Genomic DNA, 20,101 nt, shown 5'->3' on the forward strand with positions numbered 1-20,101 from the left:
TAATTACTTCATGCATGGGACTATATTTGAATGTAAATGTAAACCTCTCTTTCTTTATGTCCTCATCTTTTATTTTAGTGTGTTTTCTGTGTCTCCTATTTTTTAATAGTGTGCTCCTGTCAATTTTTTTAACTCTTTCTAGTGTGTTTTTTAACATTTGAGGTGGATATCCCCTATCTTCTAACCGTTGTATCAATTCATCGGCCTGAGTATTAAACGCCTCTTCTGTGCTATTTATTCGTCTCAATCTGAGTAGTTGTCCATATGGTATTGCTTCTTTTGTGTGGGAGGGATGGTAGCTTTTATAATGTAGTAGGGTATTGCTTGCGGTTTGTTTTCTGTACCCTATTGTACCCTAGTGTGAACAATAGTAACGAGCTGTCAAAAAACGAGAAGGAAAAAAACAAGAAAGTAAGAAAAAAATCAGAAGAGGAAGAGGAGGAGGAAAGAAATCCCAAAAAACTAACAAAACGGAAGAGAGTAACTTGGCAGTCATAAATAGAGAGGAAAAAAAAGAAAACAAAGGAGAAGTTACATCAGCAGTAACAATGGACAGAGTAAATGAAGAAAGAAGATTAACACAAAAGGACTTTGTTCCGATAAATAAAAATACACCAGCAGTAGTTAACTTGTCCAGTCTGATACTTAAAGAGGACACTATAAAACTCCTCTCAAGAGGACTGAATTTCTGCTTAGTTGAAGACTTTAACATGGAAGATTTTGAAATAGATCTTTTTAGAGCCATAAGAAAATTAAATTTAAAAAGATTTTTTGCTAATAAAACAAATGGAGAAAAGGAAGGTAGTCAAAAAGAAGGAGAGATCCCAGTAACAGTAGGACCCCTAGGTTTCAACATTCTTAGAGATTCAGTAGGTAGCGAAAGGGAGTGTCTGTTTGCTTTAACAGCGTTGCTAGGGGAGAACACCCGGGAACCAGATAACACACCCACAGAGGTCGAAGTAAAGAATTTTAGAGGAGGGAATAGCTCCACGTTCTCTCCTCCCTTACAACCGGGAGGAAACCTGGAACTATTCCAACAAAAAGTACTCGACGATTTGAAAGCACAAATATATCCTAAAGATACTGTTAATCTAACAATAGGAGAACAAAAAGCATTAACGTGGTTAAAAAAACAAAAGGATAAAATAACGATAAAAAGGGCAGATAAGGGTGGAAACACTGTAATCATGAATACAGCAGATTACTTAAAGGAAGCGCATCGCCAATTAGATGACACGAGGACATATGAGAAATTAAAAGCTAGCCCCATGAAAAAACTTAAATCACAGCTACAAACTTTACTAAGAAAACAGGTAGAGAGAGGAATCCTGTCAAATAAAATGGCAGAGAAGCTATTTCCACTGAACCCCAAAAATGCAACATGGTACATTGTACCGAAAATACATAAGACTATGGACTCCCCTCCAGGGAGACCAATAGTCTCCGGGGTAGGTTCATTGACAGAATCCCTCTCTGCATATACCGATTGGTTGTTACGACCATTACTGGCTGACGTACCATCTTTGGTGAAAGATACGGATGATTTCCTAGGTGCACTCGACGGCATCCCCAGTGTGGAAGGCGACCTTTTAACGTCAATAGACGTGGAAAGCTTATACACTCGAATACCACAGGGGTTAGCCGTCGACTGCATTAGAGAAATCCTAATACGGACAGGAAAATCTGAAGATTTTGTAAATTTCGTCTGTGAATCAATAGAGTTTATTCTGAAAAATAATGTCTTCCAATTTGGGGAACAATGGTACGCCCAAAGGGGTGGGACCGCAATGGGGACCCCGGTCTCGTGCACACTAGCTAACCTGTACCTTGCGGTTTTTGAAGAAAAATATGTCTTTACAGTTGAAAATCCCTTCCTAGAGCATATAGGACACTATTCACGTTTTGTAGACGACGTGTTCATGCTCTGGAAAGGTTCTCCTAAAGACTTTGAGAGTTTCATTGAATATCTTAATTCTAACCAAATGAATATGGCTTTTACCTCCAAATATAGTAATACAGAACTAGAATTTCTGGACGTTCTTATAAAAAAACAAAACAACACACTCGCTACAATAGGGTACAGAAAACAAACCGCAAGCAATACCCTACTACATTATAAAAGCTACCATCCCTCCCACACAAAAGAAGCAATACCATATGGACAACTACTCAGATTGAGACGAATAAATAGCACAGAAGAGGCGTTTAATACTCAGGCCGATGAATTGATACAACGGTTAGAAGATAGGGGATATCCACCTCAAATGTTAAAAAACACACTAGAAAGAGTTAAAAAAATTGACAGGAGCACACTATTAAAAAATAGGAGACACAGAAAACACACTAAAATAAAAGATGAGGACATAAAGAAAGAGAGGTTTACATTTACATTCAAATATAGTCCCATGCATGAAGTAATTAAAAGATCTATACACACAAACTGGCATTTAATAGAAAGAGACCAGATTCTTGGTAAAATAAAAATAGAAAAACCCATGATAGCGTTTAAGCGAACAAAAAATTTAAAAGACGAATTAGTAAAAAGTAAAATAACTGAAAAAAGAACAACAGAAGAAAACTGGTTAAATAAATCAATAATCAGAGGAAATAAAAAATGTGGAAATTGCAACTGGTGCCACCATTTTATAACTAGCAACAGTATTAACATAGGTGGCATTACCAGAGAAATAACAGATTTTATGTGCTGCAGATCCAAAAATGTAATATATGCAATCATATGTGAATGTATGAGATTTTACATAGGCAGTACAATCAGACCCATGAATATCAGATTCAGAGAACACATGCACTCTATAGTGACAAAAAAAGGTTCACCGCGACTGATAGAACACGTGATCTCTGAACATGCAGGAAACATCAAAAATATAAAATTCTTAGGCATAGAAAAAGTCAAAATAAAACCAGATCAAGATAATGTGAAAAAATTAAGAGAAATAGAAGCCCGTTGGATATTGAGGACGGGAGCTCAAGACATGAGGGGGTTAAATGATAGAATAGATATGGGAGTCTTTCTCTGAACATCGGTTTGGTTACAAATGGTTCTGTTTTTACTAGCCTGGTTTTAAACAGTTTTTTACCACAGCAGTAATGCTATTTTCACTTATACACAATTATGTTATGGTTTATAGGTAATTTTTCTATAAATCTAATATTGGTAAATCTATTTGTAAGATTGAAGCTCCGCTCACCTCGGCACGACGTCACAAGTAAAGGAGGAGATATATAGTCACGTGCACAGGTGAATGGAGTCGATCTGTTGAAGTTCCTGAAAGGAAAGAAACAGCTGTCATCGGTTAACGCACTAGTGTTCGGCATCCCGGTGTGGCGTGGAGCCGCTTTACCTGCATGTCCCAGTAATAAACACGAAGTTACTACAACGTGGTGAGTTGCCTGTACTTTCTTCTTGATTATTTGGATTTGCATTCATCCTATCACTATCGCAGTACATGAGCACCACCGCATGAAGATACGCTGCTAGAGTACGCACACAGACTGTTTAAGGGAGAATATATAGAGGGAGAGCAGTGCCAGCACTTCAATCTCTGTTGTGAAGTCTTGTGAAGATACAATGTTATACTTTGTGCAATAGGACTCCATGTTACCCCAACATTGCAAATTATCCCCAGATATCTTAAATCCTTTTTATAGACCAATATCCATCCATTGCTGAGGGCTTGTAAATGAATCCAGTGGGCCTGCATTAATGCACTAATGTCACTATCTACACCTCCTCAATATGTCAGACTATTAATTCAATGCCTTTACCCTGAAAGGGATTTCAATGAACGACGATGCAGTAAAATCTTTAGCATTTTAGAAAATATCAGACTTCTGATTTTTTTGCTTTGATCATACTTTGTTTGGATTTTCTTTCCAGTTTTCCATACTGGTTGGTCACCTGCATTAACAGAAGGTGTCCCCTGAACATGCGGAACAAGCTCCCTGAACATGCGGAAAATATATCAAAATATATTTACATTTCTGATCTTGAAAATTCACAAACATTTGCGCTACTGAGCTCACCAGTTTTTAAAAAGTGTGATGGGTGAGGTGTCAAGTGGACATCAGGATAGGTAAAAGGGGCCGATTGTTGGGATCCCTTCAGTCGGACCCCCTGTGATATGACACTTATCCCCAATCTGCTGCCTGATAACTCCTTTGAGCTGTACACCAGTGTCCAAGCATAAATACAGCAGAAATCTAACATCAGCTTGGAGCTGGCATAGATTTCCCTGTGTGGCGTACTGTACGACGTAGTCCTTTAGCTCGTACTCACGTCGAAGGATATACCAGGGGTGCTATTACTGGAGACAAAGTACTATATTGCAAAGCAAAGAAGAATGGAAGTAATGCACTCACCCGGTGATATGATCCAAGCAGTCATTTATTGCATGATCCACAGTGTACACATAGGGCAAGGGAGGGAAGGAAAAAAAGAGGTAAAGCTCCGTAGAGCTCGTGTGTAGCCCTCCGGAGCTTCACCTCTTTTCCTTCCATCCCTTGCCTTATGTTATTAAAAAAAAGGCAGCTAGATTTTCCTAATCTTCTATAACCCTTTGAAGTTTACTGGGGTGAAGGATGGGGGAAGGATGTTTCTTACTTCCTACATAGGTGTCAGTTAAATGGGCACTGTAAGATTTAAAAACGTTTGATATGTTGTTGTACATCTTGGCAAAACATTAACCTTTCTAATATACTTCATAAGAAAATGTTATTTCCTTTTCATAGAAATCATGGCTTATAAAATCATTGCTTTGTCCAAGCTGAAGCACAGGCATGGACAAAGTCCAGTAAGTGAGGGCGGGCTAGCACTCCTCTGTGCTCTCTCCTGTCTGATACTTCTCTGTGCTCTCTCCTGTCTGATAGTACTCCTCTGTGCTCTCTCCTGTCTGATACTTCTCTGTGCTCTCTCCTGTCTGATAGTACTCCTCTGTGCTCTCTCCTGTCTGATACTTCTCTGTGCTCTCTCCTGTCTGATAGTACTCCTCTGTGCTCTCTCCTGTCTGATAGTACTCCTCTGTGCTCTCTCCTAATAGGACTCCTCTGTACTCTCTCCTGTCTGATAGGACTCCTCTGTGCTTTCTCCTGTCTGATAGGACTCCTCTGTGCTCTCTCCTGTCTGATAAGACTCATCTGTGCTCTCTCCTGTCTAATAGGACTCCACTGTGCTCTCTCCTGTCTGAAAGTACTCCTCTGTGCTCTCTCCTGTCTGATAGTACTCCTCTGTACTCTCTCCTGTCTGATACCACTCCTCTGTGCTCTCTCCTGTCTGATACCACTACTCTGTGCTCTCTCCTGTCCGATAGCACTCCTCCGTGTTCTTCTGTCTGATAGTACTCCTCTGTGTTCTCCTGTTTGATAGTACTCCTCTGTGCTCTCTCCTGTCTGATAGTACTCCTCTGTGTTCTCCTGTCTGATAGTACTCCTCTGTGTTCTCCTGTCTGATAGTACTCCTCTGTGCTTTCTCCTGTCTGACAGTACTCCTCTGTGCTTTCTCCTGTCTGATAGGACTCCTCTTTGCTCTATCCTGTCTGATAGTGCTCCTCTGTGCTCTCTCCTGACAGTACTCCTCTGTACTCTCTCCTGTCTGATACCACTCATCTGTGCTCTTTCCCGTCTGATCGCACTCCTCTGTGCTCTCTCCTGTCTAATAGTACTCCTCTGTGCTCTCTCCTGTCTGACAGTACTCCTCTGTGTTCTTCTCTCTGATAGTACTCCTCTGTGTTCTCCTGTCTGATAGTACTCCTCTGTGTTCTCCTGTATCATAGTACTCCTCTGTGCTCTCTCCTGTCTGATAGAACTCCTCTGTGCTCTCTCCTATCCGATCAGACAGAAGAGAGCACAGGAGGAGTACTATTAGACAGGAGAGAGCACAGAGGAGTGCTAGCCCACCCTCACTTACTGGACTTTGTCCCTGCCTGTGCTTCAGCTTGGTCAAAGCCACGATTTTATAAGCCATGATTTCTATAAAAAGGAAATAAAATTTCGTTATGAAGTACTGTATATAAGAAAGGTTAATGTACAGTGGTCCCTCAACACACGGTGGTAATTGGTTCCAAGCGGACCATCGTATGTTGAGGGATACAGCACATGGGTGCTCAATGATACTCACATGTCCCTGCCGCTCCAGCCCGTCAGTTTGCCTCTCTGGCTTGTCAGTTCGCTGCTCCTCTGATGCTGTATCACTTCATCGCCGCTGCCCTGTGCCGTCGCTCTCAGTCGCCGCTCACGCCTGCCCTATTGGACGACGGGGAGTCGTGAGCGGCAAAGTGATGATGGCAATGGCGCAGGGCAGCACCGACAGAGGTGTAGTGAACTGATGGGCTGGAGCAGTGGGGACATGTGAGTATAATTGAGAGGGACACATTAAACGGCCATCCCGGAGCAGCTGAAGCAGTCAGCGATGTCAGATTTGCATGCACTATGTTTCCCGTTATTATCTTCCATCACAAAATAACGGCCGTTATTAATAACAGGCTATATCAGGTTAAAAAGGATTATGTAAAAATCCCATAGACTATAATAGGATTTTCTAACGGCCGTATAGGATTTTGTAACTGCCGTTTTACAGCCGATTTTCAGACAGAACTTCGAACGGATCTTTAAAACGGAGTAATTTTGTAGTGTGAAAGGGGCCTAAAATGTTTTTGTATCCGCTTGTATCCGCTTCGTGCGATGGTCAACACGCGCTATCTGGCCAGCGAGCCGGGGGCCCCACTGGACTACCCCTTTAAGTACAGGGAGGCTGAAGAAGAAAAACCGAGCACAATCTTTTAATAAAAACCTATGAAGAAAATGTTTTTGTAACAAAGTAAGTACAAAGCAAGGATAAGAAATGAATTAAAAAGTTATGTTTTGCTCTGTCTTTAAACATCTGATTGGTTACTATGGGCAACTGCACCACTCTTCCTCTACACAAGCTTTGATAAATCATATTAAAACTTGATTGAAGATATAAAATAATAATCTGGACCAATACATTTTCATGGCACTGTAAATATCCTTCCCTAAGCATCTGATCAACAAATATTTTATCTGTGCACATGATACATTTTTAGACTTCTTATAATGGGATAGCTTGGAGGGTAAATACACCTGAGAAAGTCATGTATTCATCCAGGCAAAGTTAATATTTAATGACAGGCAGTTCGGCTGGCGACATATTGAGGCCCTTGGGCCACAAAGTAACCAGAAATTAAGAAATCTGTAAATCTTACAAAATGACATTGCCTATGAAGACGAAATTCTCTACTTTGAATCTTTGTATTTAACAACCGATGGAAAGAAAGTCATAATCATACAGTGCATCCATACAAAAAAGAATTTGGAAAGTATCTGAAAGGCCCCTTTCACACTACAGGTATCATCCTGCAAAAAACTCCGTCATTACTTTCGTTAAATAGTCCTGAATACGGCCGTCAAAAAATCCCATTCATGTCAATGGGATTTTTTGACCATCCTTTTGCATAAGGTATGTCAGTTTTTACTAATGTCTGTTATTTTTGCCGGCACAAAAGACTGTGCATGCACTAATTTTTGTTCTGGCAAAAATAAAGGTGAAATAACGTCCGTTAAAATTTAACATTGAAGTCTATGGGAAACGGATGTTCACAAAAAACATCAGTTATTATCCGTTATTGTCCGTTTTTTTTATTATCCGTTTTTTTTTGTACTGAGCATGCTCAGTACAGCATTACAACCAGGAAGTAACATGGAAATAAAATATTCATCAAAATTGGTCATCAGTTATTTCAGCCATATTTTCATGACCCGTTCTTGAATAACGGCTACCAGAATGCAGGAACATAACTGTAGTGTGAAATGGGCCTAAGGCTTACAAGTTATGAAAAAGTAACAAATATTTAGGGAACTTTGAAAAAGTATTATACAGAAAATTAAGGAAAAAAAAAACAGATCGCTTTCAGTCCCTTACAGTTAATTTCGGAACGTGTCTTCTCCTCTCTGACACTCCGACTTGTTGAGTGAATCCTGTGAGGAACGACAACGGGAGGCTGAAAGAGACAATAAAAATCAACATTGTTGTGATGAGTAAAATTACTATTACTGTAAATGACTCTCTCATTAAGGTGCTACGATAAATATATATATATATATATTAGGGCTGCAACAATTAATCAACGTTATCGATGCTGTGAGCAGCAGCTGTGGGCTCAGGAGCTGCACACTGAGCTGCTGGAGACCGGCAGAGAGCTGCCCCAGCTCCGGGACTACTTCTCCAGTTCTGGCAACTGGCGGGCATCAGTAACCCAGCGGCAGTGGACAGCTGAGTAAGTGACCCAGTGACAGGGGGCGGGGCTTGCTGGGGGGCAGCTTTCAGCTGGGCTGCGGATATTCCCGGTGTGGAAGGATATAGTGACAGACGGGCGGCATGTGTCTCTGTCATTACAGTCTGCAATAGTAAGATTGATGGGGGCCAGTATTAGTATATAGTGTGTACCACACACACTGCTATAGACATGGGGGGTATGTGCAGAGCATTGCACCCTAGTGTTTTCTGCAGACACTAGGGTGCAAATGCTCTGCACATATCCTTATGTGTATAGCAGTGTATGTACTAAACACACACACTGCTATACACACAGTGGTATGTGCAGAGCATTGCACCTTTGTGTCTGTAGTACAGTCAATATTGTGCAATGCTCTGCACATATCACTGTGTGTATAGCAGTGTGTATGTATTACATACACACTGCTATACACATGGGGGTGTGTGCAGAGCATTTGCACCCTAGTGTCTGTCTGTATTACTAAAGAGTCTGTACTACAGACATGGGTTGGGTGCAGTGCTCTGCAGTCTGCACATACCCCCATGTGTATAGGAGTTCTATATAAAAAGAGTAAAAGTAAAAAAAAATTTAATTAACTGCTCCTCCCATAAAAATTAGCTCTCCCTTTTCCTATTGCTATACAAAAAAAAGTAAAATTATATATATATATATATATATATATATATATATATATATATATATATATTTCTTTTTACATATTTGATACTGCCACATGGCTAACTGTCTGAACTATTAAAATATTAGTGAATCATTAACATTTTATCTTAAGATTTCAGATAGTTACCCATGCGGCAGTATCAAATTTATGCTGGTTTCTGTACAGGATCATTAATAATTATTCTGTACAGCAACCGGCGTAAACGTAAAAAATAAATAAATAAATAAAAATTGCTGCTGTTTGGTCACATCACATGCTAGAAACTTTAATATTGCCATTGTACATAATTTTTCAAGTAGTATCAGCTGAACCCTTTTTTGGCATTTTGATATTTTTTCCCGATTAATCGATGAAATAATAGACAACTAATTGATTATTAAAATAATAGTTAGCTGCAGCCCTAATATATATATATATATATATATATATATATATATATATATATATGTATATATATATTTTTTTTTTCCAAAATGATACAGCATGCAAACATATGCTGTCAAAGGTTTGACCTCAACTTGCTAATAATTTAAGTGTGCTTCTATATCTTAATAAGAAGCAACAATTTACAAAAACAATATGACAGGCTGGAAACCATTGTTTTTTAGTGATCAAAGTTGCTTGGCAAAATTTAGATCCACATATTTTGAGACAAGCAAGACTTAACAGATAACAAGGCCAGCAAGACACAGTGCATAAAACAGATGTGTGTGGTTTTCTTTTTTTACCATGGTCGCCACGGCTCTGGTTTGAAGGGGACCGGTCATATTAAAAAAGCTGTCATATGGCAGGAGATAAGCAAACTGAAATATAGTACTGTAAGAAAAAGACTAAGAATAATTCCTTCTCACTTTGGGCTTAGGAGTCAAGTGTGCCATCCTTCTTAGTGATGGACAACCTTTGCCTTTATCGGTGTGTATACAGAGACAGCCTACTAGACTTCTAAATGTGGAGATTGTATTCAGAATTTATACCAAATCTTTTCTCAACATATATCTTAGTGCCATATAACAAGCTACCTGAAGATAGAAGGGCATGTTTAATATAACAGGCTCCCTTTAATTTAGGGAATGTCTGGTCATGAAATGGTTAAGCACTCTGAATAGACTTTAATCTGTAAAACGTTGTTATTGTTATTTGTAATTGCTAATTTTTATACTGTAACCACAACAAAATACTATGTAAAGAAATGGGTGCTTAAAAAATAAATAAATAAATACACCCCCTCCCTCCCTCAAATCATTATCACTTTACTCTTTGTACACACTAGTTAAAGGGGTACTCCGGTGGAAAAACTTTTTTTTTAAACCCCTTAAGGACGCAGGGTTTTCTAGTCTTTTGCATTTTCATTTTTTCCTCATCACCTTCTAAAAATCATAACTCTTTAAATTTTGCACATAAAATTCCATATTATGGCTTATTTTTTGCGCCACCAATTCTACTTTGCAGTGACAGTCATTTTACAAAAAAATCCACGGCAAAGCTCAGTGCTATCGGCGGTCGATTGCTCAAGCCTGGATTTTAGGCTTGGAGCAATCAATCACCGATCGGGCGCAACGGAGGCAGGTAAGGGGACCTTCGCTCAAGTTCTGGCTGATCGTGACATCGCGATTGCACCGCGATGGTCCCGATCAGCCCAACTGAGCAGCGTGACCCCGTGTTATATACCGGAACCAGGGCGTACAGGTACGCCCTGTGTCCTTAAGAGGTTAAATGAACTGATGCCAGAAAGTTAAACAGATTTGTAAATTACTTCTATTAAAAAAATCTTAATCCCTCCTGTACTTATTAGCGGCTGTATACTACAGAGGAAATTCTTTTATTTTTGGATTTCTTTTCTGTCACGACCACAGTGCTCTCTGCTGAGAAAATTCATAATCTTCATTTTTTACACCCGCATGTTCTTGTAGACACAGTTTTTGAATTTTTACAAGGGGTAAATGGAGAGAAATTTTCCTAAAATGTGTAACCCAATTCCTCTCGAGTAAGGAAATACCTCATATGTGTATGTCAAGTGTTCGGCGGGCGCAGTAGAGGGCTCAGAAGGGAAGGAGCGACAGTGGGATTTTGGAGAGTGAGTTTTTCATGGTTTTTGTGGGGCATGTCGCATTTAGGAAGCCCCTATGGTGCCAGAACAGCAAAAAAAAAAACCCACATGGCATACTATTTTGGAAACTACACCCCTCAAGGAACGCAACAAGGGGTACAGTGAGCCTTTACACCCCACAGGTGTTTCACAACTTTTTGTTAAAGTTGGATGTGTAAATGATTTTTTTTTCCTCCACTAAAATGCTAGTTTTCCCCCAAATTTTAAATTTTTACAAGGGATAATAGGATAAAATGCCCCCCAAAATTTGTAACCCCATCTCTTCTGAGTATGGAAATACCTCATGCGTGGACGTCAAGTGCTCTGCTGGCGCACTACAATGCTCAGAAAAGAAGTCACATTTGGCTTTTGAAAAGCGAATTTTGCTGATATGGTTTTTGGAGGGCATGTCGCTTTTAGGAAGCCACTATGGTGCCAGGACAGCAAAAAAAAAAAATCCACATGGCATACTATTTTGGAAACTACACCCCTCAAGGAATGCAACAAGGGGTACAGTGAGCCTTAACACCTCACAGGTGTTTGACGACTTTTTGTTAAAATTGGATGTGTAAATGAAAAAAAATAAAAAAAATGTCATTAAAATGCTGGTTTTCCCCCAAATTTTACATTTTTACAAGGGGTAATAGGAGAAAATGCCCCCAAAATTTGTAACCCCATTTCTTTTGAGAATAGAAATACCCAATGTGTGGATGTCAAGTGCTCTGCTGCCGCACTACAATGCTCAGAAGAGGAGGAGCGCCATTGATGTTTTGGAGACAGAATTTGGTTGGAATAGAAGTCGGGGGCCATGTGCGTTTACAAAGCCCCCCGTGGTGCCAGAACAGTGGAACCCCCCCACATGTGACCCCATTTAGGAAACTACACCCCTCACAGAATTTAATAAGGGGTGCGGTGAGTATTTACACCCCACTGGCGTTTGACAGATCTATGGAACAGTGGGCTGTGCAAATGAAAAATTACATTTTTCATTTTCACGGACCACTGTTCCAAAAATCTGTCAGACACCTGTGGGGCATAAATGCTCATTGTACCCCTTATTACATTACGTGAGGGGTGTAGTTTCCAAAATGGGTCACATGTGGGGGGGGGGGGGGGAGTACATTGTTCTAGCAGTATGGGGGCTTTGTAAACACACGTGGCCTTCAATTCCGGACACATTTTCTCTTCAAAATCCCAATGGCGCTCCTTCTCTTCTGAGCATTGTAGTGGGCCAGCAGAGCACTTTACATCCGCATATGGGGTATATTCTCGCTCAGAAGAAATGGGGTTACAAATTTTTTTTTTTCCTATTTTTCCGTGTGAAAATGAAAAATTTAGGGTAACACCAATATTTTAGTGAAAATTTTTTTTTTTCATTTTTCCATCCAACTTTGAAGAATTTTCATTAAACACCTGTGGGGTGTTCAGGCTCACTATACCCCTTGTTACGTTCCGTGAGGGGTGTAGTTTCCAAAATGGGGTCACATGTGGGTATTTTTTTTTGCGTTTAAGGCAGAACCACTGTAAAATCAGCCACCCCTGTGCAAATCACCAATTTAGGCTTCAAATGTACATGGTGCGCTCTAGCTCCTGAGCCATGTTGTGCGCCCGCAGAGCATTTTATGCCCACATATGGGGTATTTCCGTACTCAGGAGAAATTGCGTTACAAATTTTGGGGTCTTTTTTTTCCTTTTAACACTTGTGAAAATAAAAACTATGGGGCAACACCAGCATGTCAGTGTAATTTTTTTTTTTTTTTTTTTTTACACTATCAGGCTGGTGTAGCCCCCAACTTTTCCTTTTCATAATGGGTAAAAGGAGAAAAAGCCCCCCAAAATTTGTGGTACAATTTCTCCCGAGTACGGAAATACCCCATATGTGGCCCTAAACTGTTTCCTTGAAATGCGACAGGGCTCCGAAGTGAGAGAGCGCCATGCGCATTTGAGGACTAAATTAGGGGTTGCATAGGGGGTGGACATAGGGGTATTCTACGCCAGTGATTCCCAAACAGGGTGCCTCCAGCTGTTGCTAAACTCCCAGCATGCCTGGACAGTCAGTGGTTGTCCGAAAATGCTGGGAGTTGTTGTTTTGCAACAGCTGGAGGCTCCGTTTTGGAAACACTGCTGTACAATAAGTTTTTCATTTTTATTGGGGGGACAGTGTAAGGGGGTGTATATGGAGTGTTTTACCCTTTATTTTGTGTTAGTGTAGTGTAGTGTTTTTAGGGTACATTCGCACTGGCGGAGGTTTACAGTGAGCTTCCCGCTAGAAATTTGTGCTGGGGGGGGGGGGGGGGGGGGGGACACAAATCTCCAGCTGTTTCAAAACTACACCCCCCAGCTTGTACTGACAGACCGTGCATGCTGGGAGTTGTAGTTTTGCCACAGCTGGAGGCACACTGGTTGGAAAACCTTCAGTTAGGTTCTGTTACCTAACTCAGTATTTTCCAACCAGTGTGCCTCCAGCTGTTGCAAAACTACAACTCCCAGCATGTACTGATGCTGGTAGATGTAGTTATGCAATAGCTGGAGGTACGCAACAACTCCCAGCATGCCGAGACAGCTATTTGGGCATGCTGGGATTAGCAGTTTTGCAACATCTGGAGGGCTACAGATAGAGACCACTGCACTGTGATCTCCAAACTGTGGACCTCCAGATGTTGCAAAACTACAAATCCCAGCATGCACAGACAGCAAACTGCTGTGTGGGCATGCTAGGAGTTGTAGTTTTGCAAGATCTAGAGGCAGTATAGAGATCACTGTGCTGTGGTCTCTAAACTGTAGACCTCCAGCTGTTGCAAAACTGCAAGTCCCAGCATGCCCAAACAGCTGTCTGGGCATGCTGGAAGTTGTAGTTTTGCATCATCTGGAGGGCTACAGCCTCAACTGTAACCCTCCAGATGTTGCAACTTACCGGCTTCCGTCGGATCCAGGGAGCCGTCCTCTTCTGCCGCACGACATCGCCGCCTGCGCCGATCACCGCAGCCGATCCCATCCAGCAGCCTCCACCGACGGGTAAGTGGATCTTCGGCGCCGGTCCTCCGTCCTTTCCCCGTCCTGCCCCGCCTATTGTGGGTGGGCAGAACGGGGAAAACGAAAGTTAACCCCCCGCCCCTGATCTGCTATTGGTGGTCGCGTCCAGACCACCAATAGCAGAGATAGGAGGGGTGGCACCCCTGCCACCTCACTCCTATGCCTTCAGGGGGATCGTAGTTGTCTTAGACAACCGCGATCCCCCTTATATTCCGGGTCACCGGGTCATCATAGACCCGTATGACCCGGAATCGGTGCAAATCGCAAGTGTGAATTCACTTGCGATTTGCGCTGATCGCCGACATGGGGGGGTCTGATGACCCCCCTGGGCATTTGCGCGGGGTGCCTGCTGATCGATATCAGAAGTCACCCTGGTCTGGTCCCTGTACGCCCTAGGTCCTTAACCTCCCTGGCGGTATGATTCTGTCTGGAAATGTGTACCAAAAGCGGTACAATTTTTTTTAACTGAATTTCACATCTCCCTCCGCCCATTTCACATCTCCTCCGTCACATTCCCCTCTCCCTTGTCACATCCCCCGTCACATTCTTCCCCCTCCTTGTCACATTCTTCCCCCTCCTTGTCACATCCTCCCCCCTCCTTGTCACATTCTTCCCCCCTCCATGTCACATTCTTCCCCCTCCTTGTCACATCCCCCCCCCTTGTCACATCCCCCCTTCATGTCACATTCCCCTCCCCCCCGTCACATCCCCCCTTCATGTCACATTCCCCTCCCCCCGTCACATCCCCCCTGTCACATTCCCCCCTTGTCACATTCCCCCCTTGTCACATCCCCCCTTCATGTCACATTCCCCTCCCCCCGTCACATCCCCCCTTCATGTCACATTCCCCTCCCCCCCTGTCACATCCCCTCTTCATGTCACATTCCCCTCCCCCCCTGTCACATCCCCCTGTCACATTCCCCCCCCCAGTCACATTCCCCCCCTTGTCACATTCCCCCCTTGTCACATCCCCCTTGTCACATCCCCCCTTCATGTCACATTCCCCTCCCCCCTGTCACATCCCCCCTTCATGTCACATTCCCCTCCCCCCCTGTCACATCCCCCCTTCATGTCACATTCCCCTCCCCCCCTGTCACATCCCCCCTTCATGTCACATTCCCCTCCCCCCCTGTCACATTCCCCCCCCAGTCACATCCCCCCCCTTGTTCTGCAGCAAATACACTGGGTTTGCTGGGCAGATTTCAAACCTAGTGTATTTGCTGCAGAACAAGTCCTTTCCCCTTCAGCCAATCACAGGCTTTACACCACTGCGGCCTGTGATTGGCTGAAAAGTGAAAGGTCCTAGAAGATGAATAGTGAAGAGAGGACACCCCCGGACCGCACGGAGGAGGGGAACGACATCTTCAGGGACCGGGACTAGGTGAGCAAAAGTTTTTTTTATTTTACTACTTCTTCCTTTTACACTTAGCTCAGTGTTTTTCTACCAGGGGGCCTCCAGCTGTTGTGAAACTACTACTCCCAGCATGCCCGGACAGCCTTTGGATGTTCGGGCATGCTGAGAGTTGTAGTTTTGCAACAGCTGGAGGCCCCCTGGTAGGGAAACACTGACTTTTAGTATTTTTCTTTACCTGCTCTGGCCGGCCCCCACAACGGGAGCCGACCAGAGCAGATAATCGCATGTTTTCCCGGGGGGCCGCATCGCTATATCGCATTGCTTTTGCGATATATCGTGCAGCCCGGCCGGGAACTCTGCAATTCTACCCCGAGCGTGACTCGGGGTTACCGATCCTGGCAGGGAAAATTAACCCCGAGTCACGCTCGGGATTACCGCTCAGGAGGTTAAGACCTGGGTCCTGTATGGGTTTGGAAAGAGGGTTTGACTTTCAGCTGTCAATCAAGCAGGGACAGAGAGCGTGGAGGCATTACAGCCATCAGCTTGGGAACACCTCTTTGACACTTGGTACAAGGGAATTAAAATTTTGACTTTTTGATTTTGCTTATTCCAAATCACATTTATGAAATCTGCTCACGTAGTAGAAAAAGTCACATCTCCATTTAAAAGTCGCATATGTATTCCAGGTCCAACCTGGCTTACAGAATGTGCATACGTCCACAGAAAAGGACATTAACACCCACTTTAACAACTGTTCTTGTTCTGCATCATAGAACAAAGCTACTACATTAATGGGGTATTCCAGGAAAAAACTTTTTCTTTTTTTTTATATCAACTGGCTCCAGAAAGTTAAACAGATTTGTAAATTACTTCTATTAAAAAATCTTAACCCTTCCAATAATTATCAGCTGCTGAAGTGGAGTTATTGTTTTCTGTCTAGCAACAGTGCTCTCTGCTGACATCTCTGCTTGTCTCAGGAGTAGAAGAGGTTTGCTATGGGGATTTGCTTCTACTCTGGACAGTTCCCGATGAGGTGTCATCAGAGAGCACTTTAACAACTCAACTTCAACAGCTCATAAGTACTGAAAGGAATAAGATTTTTTAATAGAAGTAATTTACAAATCTGTTTAACTTACTGGAGCCAGTTGATATATAAACATTTTTTTTAGTTTTTTTCCCCCTGGATAACCCTTTTAGTGTTAATTATAGAAAAAATGTATTATATAACTAATAACTCCATTATTTTTAAGGCTGAAAATACACACTGCACACTTTGTTAATTTTCCTTAAAAAAACTGAAACATCCATAGTAATACAGCTTCATGCACATTTTGGGGTGTATAACTTACTGAGCCGTTTTTTGTGGCTTCACTATTGTTTAGGTGCCTGTTGGTACTGCGCTGTCTTCCTTCCTGACTTAAAGGGGTACCCTGGTGAAAAACTTTTTTATTTTATTTTATTAAATCAACTGGTGCCAGAAAGTTAAACAGATTTGTAAATTACTTCTATTAAAAAATCTTAATCCTTCCTGTACTTATTAGCTGCTGAACACTACAGTGGAAATTCTTTTCCATTTGAAACACAGAGTTCTCTGCTGACATCATGAGCACAGTGCTCTCTGCTGACATCTCTGTCCATTTTAGGAACTGTCCAGAGTAAAAGGAAACCCCCATAGCAAACATATGCTGTTCTGGACAGTTCCTAAAATGTACAGAGATGTCAGCAGAGAGCACTGTGCTCATGATGTCAGCAGAGAGCACTGTGTTCCAAAAAGAAAAGAATTTCCGCTGTTGTATTCAGCAGCTAATAAGTACAGGAAGGATTAAGATTTTTTAATAGAAGTAATTTACAAATCAGCTTAACTTTCTGGCACCAGTTGATTTAAAAAAAACATTTTTTTTTTCACCGGAGTACCCCTTTAAACTCTGGCCTCAGCGTAGCGACGAAAGACTCTGCCCACCAACGTCACAAAATGCGGGCTCAAAATTAAACAGAAAAGCCTCCTGAGTCCGGATATTCATGGTGCGGCATAGTATGTTTTTAATATTTTTTCATTTCTGGGGAGGGTAGATGGGTTGTTGTGGGATAGTTGGAGTGCAGCTATTTAGTGCCAGGCAGGCCAGTCAGGGTCCCACCCCTCTCCCCGTCACTTTCTAGCAACGATACTGGTAATAAATGGTAGATAAAGAACTTCAGCTATTAACATAAGGGAAAACTTTTCTGCTTTTAAAAAATGCTTTTGTAAGCGGGTTTCCCGGGTTTTGCTTACTATTTGATAAATAGGTCGCACGTAAGCGAAAGTAAGTAAAAAAACATTGTCGTATAAAAGCCATAGGTTTGAAAAGAATGATAAATCTCCTTCCATGTGTTTTCTTGCCCTAAAAGGCCATCTAACAATGTCAGCCGTTTGGAATGTGAATTGCAGCTGACAGATTCCCTTTAAAAGCTGCTGGCCCAGCAAAATCTGCTGCATATCTCTATGGAAGGAGGATTCAAAAATATTCATGCACTTTGCATGCAAACCTTCCTGAATCCTAATCTAATGGTAATAAAAGGCAAACGGAGGGGCAGGATACAAACAACTGCACTGTGCAAACTGCAAACACTTACGTGTGTGTTTTGTTATCCATACAAAACATATAAATGTGCAGAGGAAGATGTGGAGCCGGCAGGAGATTGATTACTATTGGGAAACATTCACAGCTCACCAGGACGGGATTACATCAGGCCGCTATAATCCAAAGTTGTCATTTCCTACCGTGCAGCAATAATAACTTAAAAGGAAACCGCCAACGTTTAATCCTCTTACTGATAGACAAACCAATGCACCATTAGGTAATAGTGCCTAGAATGCCCCAGGAATAGGTGAGAGAAGTGCACATAACAGTTTCCCTCCATTACATCCCCTTCGTCACTCTGGTTACAACATTCAAGGATCTTACCATCGGCCCTAGTGATCATTCAGTTACCACAAATGATGGCTACTTACAGAAAATTGGATAAATAAAATTATAGTAGACTTTACAAGCTTACTATATCACTCAACAAGAAACAATGAGATGAGGAAGCTTCTTAAAGCAAAAGGCAGGAAAAGTCTTCACCTTATACATGTCTTCCATTTAAGATCCATTTCTGTATTTGGCTTAAAGATGGATTCCTACAGAAATCAACTGTACTCAGCTGTATATGCCAATGGCTTTTGGCTCCTAGCCTCTGTTCAGCCTGGTACATTACCTCTGTCACTTGTTTCTGCAATGTAAAATTGGGACCTGCGAGGCCCCTACCTGCCGTATCAGCTCCAGAGTCATAGACAATACTATTTTTTTTTTTTTTACAGTTGCATCATATCAAAGGGCTATGAGAATGGAGCATTTTAGATATGTGTTTTAACACTAATTAGGGATCAACCGATATCGTTTTTTTAGGGCCGATATCGATAATCGGTGGAGGTTAGGGCTGATAGCCGATAACTTATACCGATATTCCGGTATAAGTTATCGGCTATTTATCCCCCCGCGACACCGCTGCAGATCATCGATTTAAAACGGGCGCTTTAAATCAATGCACTGCAGTGGCTTTTGTGGTGCCATAGGCCGCCGCCGCCGCCACCACCACCCGCTTCTCTCCCCCTACCTGTCAGGGTGGTCCGGGCCATCCATCCTTCCTGTAGTGTCCGGCGGCATTCCGGGTGGAGGGTGAACCGGTCCGGGCTGTCCTTCTCTGGGGGTCATCTTCTCCACTCCGGGCAGGCTCCGGCCTAGTACGCCGCTGCACAGTGACGCCCGTGCGCAGCGACGCACCTGACGTCACGGCGTAGCGGCGTCTATGCAGCTACTAGGCCGGAGCCTGCCCGGAGTGGAGAAGATGACCGCCGGAGAAGAAGGACAGCCCGGACCGGTTCACCCTTCCCCCGGAACGCCCCGTACACTACAGGAACGATGGATGGCCAGGATCACCCCCATTACGGGTAAGTTGAATTTTTTTTATTGACTCGGAGGGTGGGGGAGGGGCCCGACCGGTATAGCGGTATGGGCAAAAATCCATACCGGTATACCGCCCAGCACTACGGGGGTGGGGCATTATCTGCTTACCGATAATGCCCAAAATCGTGATTATCAGCCGATAATATCAGCCATACCGATAATCGATCGATCCCTAACACCAATAGCCCTATTATGCACTCAAATATTGCCTGTGAGGTAGAAGAGGTGTAAAATATTACAAACAATACCATAAACCACCTGCTGCTCCAATGCCGTTGTGGTGAAATATCTGGCATCCCATAAGATCCACCCTCCCACACAGCTGACTAACTTGCTGAGTTAGCACACACCTAGCGAGTGGCTGAGCTGCAGCATACCCTCTCCCTACTATTGGTTGTGGGGGAGGGGCGCCTTGTAGGTGGGGGAGGGGTGGATGAATGATTTTTCACCGTACAGATACACTGTGGAACAGAGGCAGAAAACCGCTCCACAGCCCTATTTCTGGTTTTCCCTACAACATGTGCAAGCAGTGTCCGCTAAGGCCTGTGACTAGCTTCAGAGCGAACAACGTACATAATATCTTCACTACAGGCCTGGCAGGGAAAACTGGATTGGTGGCGCTGCAGTGCTGGGTAATTTACAGAAGAGTTAAGTTTT

The 20,101-nt window shown here is 42.7% G+C and overlaps 1 protein-coding gene across 8 annotated transcripts in view; it reads right to left on the bottom strand.

Annotated features, from left to right (window-relative positions):
• MAP4K3 (mitogen-activated protein kinase kinase kinase kinase 3) overlaps positions 1-20,101 on the bottom strand; it is a 302,519-nt gene that overhangs the window by 88,815 nt on the left and 193,603 nt on the right. For all 8 annotated transcript variants that reach the window (XM_056567508.1, XM_056567505.1, XM_056567504.1 and 5 more), the window contains one exon: positions 7,955-8,033. In XM_056567508.1, the coding sequence (XP_056423483.1) occupies positions 7,955-8,033 (79 nt within the window). The remainder of the gene's footprint in view (positions 1-7,954; positions 8,034-20,101) is intronic.

Source organism: Hyla sarda, chromosome 3 (assembly GCF_029499605.1).
Source record: "Hyla sarda isolate aHylSar1 chromosome 3, aHylSar1.hap1, whole genome shotgun sequence".
NCBI classification, from domain to species: Eukaryota; Metazoa; Chordata; class Amphibia; order Anura; family Hylidae; genus Hyla; species Hyla sarda.